A 10,837-nucleotide genomic window follows, 5' to 3' on the forward strand; every position below is an offset into this window, starting at 1 on the left:
GTCAGGTTTAAAGTCTGAATCCAGTAATTACTGTTTGTTATTCATTCAGGTTTATTTATATCGTCCAATTAAAAGAGCTTAAATTAAAAAACGCCTTTGTCAATAAAGATATAGAACCAGTTTACAGCCGTCCAATCCTGTGGTTGGAATTTGAGTAGGTGGGCGGGGCTTAGCTGAGCACCAGTTGTCACCGATTGGCTCGTTAAGACTCACTGAAATGAAACTCATTTGCTTAACTTGGAGCATTTGGCTTCTTGGCTTCTTGCAAGGACACACCGGCGCTCCGGTGAGGTCATGTGACCCCCCCCCCCCCCTCATGATGTCATCAGTCCTCCAGGCCAGCGACGCCGTCGTCGGCGAGCAGGAAGTGAGGCCGCAGCAGGGACCGGATGGGGCTCCGCGGCGCCCCGGCCAGACAGTACGCCTCGTCCACGGCGAGGCCGCGGGACCTCAGCGTCCGCAGGGCGGCGCCGCAGCTCTCCGCGCCGCCGCTCGCCGTCACCAGGACGATGCTGAGGGGGCTGTCCGCCGCGCCGAACCGCCGCCGCATCTCGCCGAGCCGCGCCGAGAAACTCTGCGGGGGGAAAGAGCGAGAACCGAACGTCGACGAGAGAGAGGAACCTTCGATCGGCGTGTTGGCGCCGCGGCGCCGCGGTACCTGAGCGGCCGCTTGGCTCGGCGGCGCCGGGCCGGCGGCGGGCCGGACGACGGCGTCCCCGCACAGCATCACCCTGAGCTGCTCGGTGGAGGACACCTGCCGCTCCAGCAGCGCCGAGAGGACACCTGGAGAACCCACGGCAGAGGAGTCAAGAGGAGTCTCAAAGACATGAGAACACATCACGTTATTAACCAACGCAGTCAGGAAAACAACAACAACAACAAGCGTCCTGACCTCCGCGTGACGCCTGCAGGGCTTCGCTCCTGTCCGTCGACAGGAAGAGATTCACCTGGTTGCTCAGTAAACTCTCCGTGAAATCCTGGCTGGAGAAGCAGAACCGGCCGACGTCAAGACCTGAGAGACGATGACATCATGACAGGAAGTCAAGACCTGAGAGACGATGACATCATGACAGGAAGTCAAGACCTGAGAGACGATGACGTCATGACAGGAAGTCAAGACCTGAGAGACGATGACATCATGACAGGAAGTCAAGACCTGAGAGACGATGACATCATGACAGGAAGTCAAGACCTGAGAGACGATGACATCATGACAGGAAGTCAAGACCTGAGAGACAATGACATCATGACAGGAAGTCAAGACCTGAGAGACGATGACGTCATGACAGGAAGTCAAGACCTGAGAGACGATGACATCATGACAGGAAGTCAAGACCTGAGAGACGATGACATCATGACAGGAAGTCAAGACCTGAGAGACAATGACGTCATGACAGGAAGTCAAGACCTGAGAGACGATGACATCATGACAGGAAGTCAAGACCTGAGAGACGATGACATCATGACAGGAAGTCAAGACCTGAGAGACGATGACATCATGACAGGATGTCAAGACCTGAGAGACGATGACATCATGACAGGAAGTCAAGACCTGAGAGACGATGACAGGAAGTCAAGACCTGAGAGACGATGACGTCATGACAGGAAGTCAAGACCTGAGAGACGATGACATCATGACAGGAAGTCAAGACCTGAGAGACGATGACATCATGACAGGAAGTCAAGACCTGAGAGACGATGACGTCATGACAGGAAGTCAAGACCTGAGAGACGATGACATCATGACAGGAAGTCAAGACCTGAGAGACGATGACATCATGACAGGAAGTCAAGACCTGAGAGACGATGACATCATGACAGGAAGTCAAGACCTGAGAGACGATGACGTCATGACAGGAAGTCAAGACCTGAGAGACGATGACATCATGACAGGAAGTCAAGACCTGAGACGATGACATCATGACAGGAAGTCAAGACCTGAGAGACGATGACATCATGACAGGAAGTCAAGACCTGAGAGACAATGACATCATGACAGGAAGTCAAGACCTGAGAGACGATGACGTCATGACAGGAAGTCAAGACCTGAGAGACGATGACATCATGACAGGAATCAAGACCTGAGAGACGATGACATCATGACAGGAAGTCAAGACCTGAGAGACGATGACGTCATGACAGGAAGTCAAGACCTGAGAGACGATGACATCATGACAGGAAGTCAAGACCTGAGAGACGATGACGTCATGACAGGAAGTCAAGACCTGAGAGACGATGACATCATGACAGGAAGTCAAGACCTGAGAGACGATGACGTCATGACAGGAAGTCAAGACCTGAGAGACGATGACATCATGACAGGAAGTCAAGACCTGAGAGACGATGACATCATGACAGGAAGTCAAGACCTGAGAGACGATGACGTCATGACAGGAAGTCAAGACCTGAGAGACGATGACATCATGACAGGAAGTCAAGACCTGAGAGACAATGACATCATGACAGGAAGTCAAGACCTGAGAGACGATGACATCATGACAGGAAGTCAAGACCTGAGAGACGATGACGTCATGACAGGAAGTCAAGACCTGAGAGACGATGACATCATGACAGGAAGTCAAGACCTGAGAGACGATGACATCATGACAGGATGTCAAGACCTGAGAGACGATGACATCATGACAGGAAGTCAAGACCTGAGAGACGATGACGTTATGACAGGAAGTCAAGACCTGAGAGACGATGACAGGAAGTCAAGACCTGAGAGACGATGACGTCATGACAGGAAGTCAAGACCTGAGAGACGATGACATCATGACAGGAAGTCAAGACCTGAGACGAGATGACATCATGAGAAGTCAAGACCTGAGAGACGATGACATCATGACAGGAAGTCAAGACCTGAGAGAGGCGATGACATCATGACAGGAAGTCAAGACCTGAGAGGGCGACGTCATGACAGGAAGTCAAGACCTGAGAGACGATGACATCATGACAGGAAGTCAAGACCTGAGAGACGATGACATCATGACAGGAAGTCAAGACCTGAGAGACGATGACGTCATGACAGGAAGTCAAGACCTGAGAGACGTTAGCGTAATGTCAAGTTAATGTTACATTACCGTAATGCATGGTTAACGTTACGTTAGCGTGATGTCGGGTTAACGTTAGCGTGATGTCGGGTTAACGTTAGCGTGATGTCGGGTTAACGTTAGCGTGGTGTCGGGTTAACGTTAGCGTGATGTCGGGTTAACGTTCCCGTGATGTCGGGTTACCGTGATGTCGGGTTAACGTTACCGTGATGTCGGGTTAACGTTAGCGTGATGTCGGGTTAACGTTCCCGTGATGTCGGGTTACCGTGATGTCGGGTTTACGTTACCGTGATGTCGGGTTAACGTTCCCGTGATGTCGGGTTAACGTTACCGTGATGTCGGGTTACCGTTACCGTGATGTCGGGTTAACGTTCCCGTGATGTCGGGTTAACGTTCCCGTGATGTCGGGTTAACGTTCCCGTGATGTCGGGTTCACGTTCCCGTGATGTCGGGTTAACGTTCCCGTGATGTCGGGTTAACGTTCCCGTGATGTCGGGTTAACGTTCCCGTGATGTCGGGTTTACGTTACCGTGATGTCGGGTTAACGTTCCCGTGATGTCGGGTTCACGTTCCCGTGATGTCGGGTTAACGTTACCGTGATGTCGGGTTAACGTTCCCGTGATGTCGGGTTCACGTTCCCGTGACGTCGGGTTAACGCTAGCGTGACGTCGGGTTAACGTTCCCGTGATGTCGGGTTTACGTTCCCGTGATGTCGGGTTTACGTTACCGTGATGTCGGGTTAACGTTCCCGTGATGTCGGGTTCCCGTTCCCGTGATGTCGGGTTCACGTTACCGTGATGTCGGGTTAACGTTCCCGTGATGTCGGGTTAACGTTCCCGTGATGTCGGGTTAACGTTCCCGTGATGTCGGGTTAACGTTCCCGTGATGTCGGGTTAACGTTACTGTGATGTCGGGTTAACGTTCCCGTGATGTCGGGTTAACGTTCCCGTGATGTCGGGTTAACGTTCCTGCTGCTCCTGAACGCATCATCTCACTCTTCCGGTAAGCTCTGGTTGCCAGCTCAACAGCGAGCATGACTTCTTCTTCTCCCTCCGCTCCCTCTTGCTCAGTGTGTCTCATGTATAGTTATCCCCCTGCCTCCCTTAATGATAACGATACATGCAACAAGTGTAGTTTATTTGCTAGGTTGGAGGCAGGTCTAAGTGGGTTAGATGCACGGCTCCGCGCTATCGAAGCTCAGACAGCTATGCTAGTTAGCCCGCCCTCTCCCGTAGCCGGCGCGGAGCTACAGTCAGCTGATAGCTGTTCCCCGGCGGTAACCGTGCAGCCGGGTGGTTGGATAACTGTTCCAGGAGTAGTAAGTCTACACAGAAGCCCGCTGTGCACCAACCACTTCACGTTTCCAACCAGTTTTCCCTGCTCAGCGACACACTGAGGAACACACCCTGGTTATCGAGAGCTCTATAGTCAGGAACGTGACGTTAGCGAAGCCGCGGACCAGAGTCGTGTGCCTCCCGGGGGCCAGAGCGGGCGACGTGGAGTCTTGTTTGAAGCTGCTGGCTAAGGACAAGCGGAGATACAGTCAGATTGTAATACACGCCGGTGGTAATGACGCCCGAGCCCGTCGGTCGGAAGTCACTAAAATTAATGTGGAATCGGTGTGTGCTTATGCCAAGACGTTGTGGACACCGTCGTTTTCTCTGGCCCTCTCCCAAATTTGCAGACAGACGAATTGTATAGCCGAATGTCGTCTTTCAACCGCTGGCTGTCGAGGTGCCCAGCGAATAATGTGGGCTACGTAGACAACTGGAAGACTTTCTGGGGAAAGCCTGATCTGATGAGGAGAGACGGCATCCATCCCACGTTGGACGGAGCGCGTCTCATTTCTGCGAATATGACCAAGTTGATCACCGGACTTAATCCATGACAACCCAGGGTTCAGATCAGGAACCGGGAGCAGAGTTGTAGTTTAACACCCTTCTCTGCTCTTCCATTCGAGCAGTTACCCACCCATGACTCTAGAGTAGAGACTGTGTCTGTCCCACGGCCACTTCAATTAAATAAATCAAAAGTAAGCAGAAGAGGAGTCGAACACAATAACCTTATACAAATTAACACCATTATTTCAGCAGTGCAACAAAATAGGTCTATTAAATGTGGTCTCCTAAATATTCGATCTCTGTCATCTAAAGCTGTGTTACTAAATGATTTAATATCAGATAATCACACCACCCAGCCTCTGGTGCCAAGGCTGGGCTGGTTTGAACCCATGTGCTCATGCACAGAGGCACCGAATGTAGGGGGCGGCTTTAGCTCAGTGGGGAGGGGGGCCCTGCAACCGGTTGTGGGTTCGATCCCGCTCTCCCATTAGTTGCAAGTCGAAGTGTCCTTGAGCAAGGCACTGAACCCCCAGTTGCCTCGGGCCCAGGCAGCCCACTGCTCCTTAATAACTAAGGATGGGTTAAATGCAGAGAACTAATTTCCCCTTGGGGATTAATAAAAGTGTATATTCTTAATCACATTGATTTATGTTGCCTAACTGAAACCTGGCTGAGCCATGAAGAATATGTCTGCCTGAATGAATCGACTCCTCCAAGTCATATTAATACTCACATTCCTCGAGGCACCGGTCGAGGAGGTGGAGTAGCAGCCATCTTTGAATCGAGCCTATTAATTAATCCTCAACCAAAATTACACTACACCTCATTTGAAAGCCTTGTTCTTAGTCTTTCACATCCAACCTGGAAAACACTACAGCCAATTCTATTTGTGATTCTGTACCGGCCACCAGGTCCATATTCAGAGTTTATATCTGAATTCTCAGAATTTATATCAAGTTTGGTTCTTAAAACTGATAAAGTTATTATTGTTGGAGATTTTAATATCCATGTGGATGTTGATAATGATTGCCTTAGTGCTGCATTCATCTCCTTGTTGGACTCGATTGGCTTCTGTCAGAGAGTACAGAAACCCACTCACAGCTTTGGCCACACGCTGATCTTGTTCTTACTTATGGCGTTGACATTGAGCATTTGAAGGTCTTCCCACAGAATCCTCTTCTGTCAGACCACAACCTCATAACTTTTGAATTTATACTACCGGAGTGTACTCCGTTAGTCAAAAGTTTCTCCACCAGATGTCTAACTGACAGTGCTGTAGCTAAATTTAAAGAAGCGATTCCTTCTGCATTTGATTCGATACCACGTCTCAATATAACAGAGGACTCCTGGTCTAACTTTAGTCCGTCCCAGATGGATCATCTTGTTGACAGTGCCATAGGCTCTCTGAGAATGACACTGGACTCGATAGCCCCTCTGAAGAAGAAGACAGTGAGGAAGAGGAGGTTTGCTCCCTGGTATAACCCTCAGACCCGCAAACTGAAGCAAACGTCACGAAAGCTTGAACGCATATGGCGTTCAACTAATCTGGAAGAATCCCGCTTAGTTTGGCGAGATAGTCTTAAAATTTATAAGAAGGCCCTCTGTAATGCCAGAGCTGCCTATTACTCATCAGTAATAGAAAAAAATAAGAACAACCCCAGGTTTATCTTCAGCACTGTAGCCAGGCTGACAGAGAGTCACAGCTCTGTGGAGCCGAGCATTCCTATAGACCTCAGTGGTAATGACTTTATGAACTTCTTTAATGAAAAGATTTTAACTATTAGGGACAAGATTAATATTCTCTTGCCCATAACCAGTGCCAATCTGTCCTCAAGTGGAATGGCCTTGGAAACCGCTGTATGCCCTGGTGTATATTTGGAGGGCTTTTCTCCCATCAACCGTGACCAATTATCTTCAACGGTTTCTACTTGAACACGCCTACCTGTCTCTTGGACCCCATCCCGACGAGGCTGCTTAAAGACGTTTTGCCTTTAATTGGCGGCTCTCTATTAGATATTATCAATGTGTCTCTGCTAACAGGCCACGTACCACACTCCTTCAAGGTGGCTGTTATTAAACCTCTCCTGAAGAAGCCGCACTGGATCCAGAGGTGTTGGCTAACTACAGACCGATCCCTAACCTTCCCTTCCTCTCCAAGATCCTTGAGAAAGTGGTCGCAAATCAGTTGTGCGACTTTCTACATCATAATAGTTTATTTGAGAAATTTCAATCAGGATTTAGAAAACACCACAGCACCGAGACAGCACTGGTGAAAATTACAAATGACCTCTTAATGGCAGCAGATAAAGGACTCCTCTCTGTCCTGGTCTTGTTAGACCTTAGTGCTGCATTCGACACCATTGACCATGACATCCTGTTACAGAGACTGGAGCAGTCGATTGGCATTTCAGGCACGGCACTAATTTGGTTTAAATCCTATTTATCAGATCGATCTCAGTTTGTATTTGTAAACGATGACGCCGATAACCACCAACGTTAATCATGGAGTTCCACAAGGTTCTGTGCTTGGACCAATTTTATTTACCTTATACATGCTTCCTTTGGGCAATATTATCAGGAAACACTCCATAAACTTTCATTGTTATGCAGATGATACTCAACTATATTTATCGATAAAACCAGAGGAGAGCAACCAACTCGTAAAATTCAAGCATGTCTTAAAGACATAAAACATGGATGACCTGCAACTTCTTGATGTTAAACTCAGACAAAACCAAGTAATTTTAATCGGCCCTGAGCACCTCAGAGATCAATTATCTGGTGATGTGGATTCTGTAGACGGCATTGCCCTGGCATCCAACACCACTGTAAAGAATCTTGGCGTTATCTTTGATCGGGACTTGTCCTTTAACTCCCACGTAAAGCAAATCTCAAGGACTGCATTCTTTCATCTACGTAATATTTCAAAAATCAGGCACATCTTGTCTCAAAAGATGCAGAAAAATTGGTTCACGTTCGTTACTTGAGACTGGATTACTGCAACTCCTTATTATCAGGCTGCTCTAATAAATCTCTTAGGTCCCTCCAGTTGATCCAGAATGCTGCAGCTCGTGTTCTCACTAAAACTAAGAAAAGAGATCACATCACTCCTGCACTAGCTGTTCTGCACTGGCTCCCAGTAAAATCAAGAATCACTTTTAAAATTATTCTCTTAACGTACAAAGCCTTGATTGGTGATGCTCCATCATATCTAAAGGAGCTTGTAGTACCATATTGCCCCACTAGAGAGCTGCGCTCACTAAATGCGGGACTACTTGTAGTTCCTAGAGTCTTAAAAAGTAGAATGGGAGCCAGAGCCTTTAGTTATCAAGCTCCTCTTTTATGGAACCAGCTTCCAATTTCAGTCCGGGAGGCAGACACAGTCACCTCGTTTAAGAGTAGACTGAAGACCTTCCTCTTTGACAGAGCTTATAGTTAGGGCTGAATCAGGTTCACCTGGTCCAGCCCCTTGATATGCTGCTATAGGCTTATAGCTGCCGGGGGACGTTTAGGATGCACTGAGCACCTATCTCCTCTTTTCTCTCCTTAAGGATGAATTTTCATCTCTCAATCACACGTTACTAACTCTGCTTTCTCCCCGGAGTCCTTTTGACTTCACGTCTCATGGGGTCATCGGACCCTATGAGACGGCATAGATCCTATCTGCTGATGGATCATCGAGGTCTGGGTCGTGGAATTCCTGCTCCTGACTACGCCACTGTCCTGTTGAGACTCCGCCCACTGTTGAGACTCCGCCCACTCCTCCCCACCGCCATCTGCCTGATGGATCGTGGAGGTCTCCATCGTGGAATATGCCTACTATGAACTATTCATCCACTCTGTCACATTCATTGAATGTATTTTAACTCTAAATCTGTCCTTCTGTACACATTACATCTATTGTTCTGTCCATCCTGGAGAGGGATCCTCCTCTGTTCTCTCCTGAAGGTTTCTTCCCTTTTTTTCCCCTGAAGGGTTATTTGGGAGTTTTTCCTGGTCCGATGTGAGGTTTTGGGGCAGGGATGTCTATGTGTACAGATTGTAAAGCACTCCGAGACAAATTTGTAATTTGTGAAATTGGGCTATACAAATAAACTGAATTGAATTGAATTGAATTAACGTTACCGTGATGTCGGGTTACCGTGATGTTGGGTTAACGTTCCCGTGATGTCGGGTTAACGTTACCGTGATGTCGGGTTAACGTTACCGTGATGTCGGGTTACCGTTACCGTGATGTCGGGTTACCGTGATGTCGTGTTAACGTTCCCGTGATGTCGGGTTAACGTTACCGTGATGTCGGGTTACCGTGACGTCGGGTTAACGTTCCCGTGATGTCGGGTTACCGTGATGTCGGGTTAACTTTCCCGTGATGTCGGGTTAACGTTACCGTGATGTCGGGTTCCCGTGACGTCTGGTTAACGTTCCTGTGACGTCGGGTTAACGTTAGCGTGATGTCGGGTTAACGTTAGCGTGATGTCGGGTTAACGTTCCCGTGACGTCGGGTTAACGTTAGCGTGATGTCGGGTTAACGTGAGCGTGATGTCGGGTTAACGTGATGTCGGGTTAACGTTCCCGTGATGTCGGGTTAACGTTAGCGTGATGTCGGGTTAACGTGATGTCGGGTTAACGTGATGTCGGGTTAACGTTCCCGTGACGTCGGGTTAACGTGAGCGTGATGTCGGGTTAACGTGATGTCGGGTTAACGTTCCCGTGATGTCGGGTTAACGTTAGCGTGATGTCGGGTTAACATGAGCGTGATGTCGGGTTAACGTGATGTCGGGTTAACGTTAGCGTGATGTCGGGTTAACGTTAGCGTGATGTCGGGTTAACGTTACCGTGATGTCGGGTGCTGCGGACGATGCGGGCGCTCTGCTGCTGCTGCTGGCTGTCGGTGGTGATCAGGACAACGTCAAACAGCAGCGACTCGGCGGGGTCTTTCTCCAGCAGCCGTCGGTTCACGCTCTGCAGCGCCTGAATTACCAACCGCATTAAAAATGTCCCTCCAAAGCTTCCGTCTGCCGTCATTCAGCATCGCTCTCATGGATTAATGAAGACATATTACTATTCTCACACACAAACTATTCATCTCCACAACAGCAGCACGAATTTTAAATGCATGTTTAATTCTGACCTGCAGCAGCGGGAAAGCCACGCCCACTCCGGACACGTCGTCACCGACGTCACCACCTTCGAACACGGCGCGTGACGTCACCGCGACCACCACCGCACCGGGCGCATCTTTCTGCGACACATGACACGCCACATATTCAACCAACAAACAAATGCCATTTCATAATGTCGTATAGTCTAAAACAAATCAGAGCTTTAGATTGACAAACGTTGTATTCTAAATTATTTGTTCATCAACTCGGCATTCATAACATACACTAAACATCTATTTAAACATAGTTGTAACTTTTGAAATAGGTTGGTCCCCGTTCACTTTTCCACCACTCTGACATTTAAAAGCTGAAAGAGTTGAAACTTTAATGCAATAATGGAGATGTATGTCATGCGCAGAAGGGGCCAGAGGACACGGACATGTCGAATTAGACGCCTGACGAAGAAAAAGAGGAAGATGACCATAAAATACGTGATTATTTAAATAGAATCCAGTGCAAAACTCTGTAAAATGGCAAAAAACCCTGCGCGTTTGTCTGAAACGCTTTACATATGAGACGGTCCTGAAACAACTACCCGCCTCAGGTGAGTCTCACCTGCTTCACGTCGGTGTTCTGGATCGTGGCGACCATGTCTGCCTCTCCGCTGAAACAATGGCGGTTATAAAGAGTCTCGCGAGAGCTGAATCTAACCGACGTTTTGCAAAGATTCAAAGCAGGAATTATTCTTCCATAAATGGCTGTTTAACTCAAGTTGTTTTTAAAAAGTCTTCCTCCCCGCCCCCCAGAAACATAGACGTGCCCGTTCAAGTTCCCGCAAAAC

At 48.6% G+C, this 10,837-nt stretch overlaps 1 protein-coding gene across 2 annotated transcripts; it reads right to left on the reverse strand.

Moving 5' to 3' along the window:
* Window positions 1-27: 27 nt before the first annotated feature.
* On the reverse strand, window positions 28-10,788 carry LOC130194640 (cytosolic 5'-nucleotidase 1A). 2 transcript variants are annotated; one of them, XM_056415675.1, is made up of 6 exons: window positions 10,612-10,785; window positions 10,026-10,136; window positions 9,730-9,865; window positions 893-1,012; window positions 659-783; window positions 28-574 (listed from the first exon to the last, which is right to left on the reverse strand). In XM_056415675.1, exons 1-6 carry the CDS (start codon window positions 10,645-10,647, stop codon window positions 326-328), a joined length of 777 nt encoding a protein of 258 aa, XP_056271650.1. In that variant the 5' UTR covers window positions 10,648-10,785; the 3' UTR covers window positions 28-325. The 2 variants fall into 2 exon arrangements, with proteins under 2 accessions (XP_056271650.1, XP_056271649.1); XM_056415674.1 differs by having other exon boundaries at window positions 28-783; window positions 10,612-10,788.
* Window positions 10,789-10,837: the final 49 nt, after the last annotated feature.

Source organism: Pseudoliparis swirei, chromosome 6 (genome assembly GCF_029220125.1).
Source record: "Pseudoliparis swirei isolate HS2019 ecotype Mariana Trench chromosome 6, NWPU_hadal_v1, whole genome shotgun sequence".
NCBI lineage: Eukaryota > Metazoa > Chordata > Actinopteri > Perciformes > Liparidae > Pseudoliparis > Pseudoliparis swirei.

Coding starts and splice junctions, on each gene's coding strand:
- LOC130194640 (XM_056415674.1), bottom strand. CDS start 10,647: ATGGTCGCCACGATCCAGAACACCGACGTGAAGCAG. Junction 9,866..10,025: donor TGGCTTTCCCGCTGCTGCAG/GTCAGAATTAAA, acceptor TTGGTAATTCAG/GCGCTGCAGAGCGTGAACCG. Junction 784..892: donor CCTGCAGGCGTCACGCGGAG/GTCAGGACGCTT, acceptor TGGGTTCTCCAG/GTGTCCTCTCGGCGCTGCTG.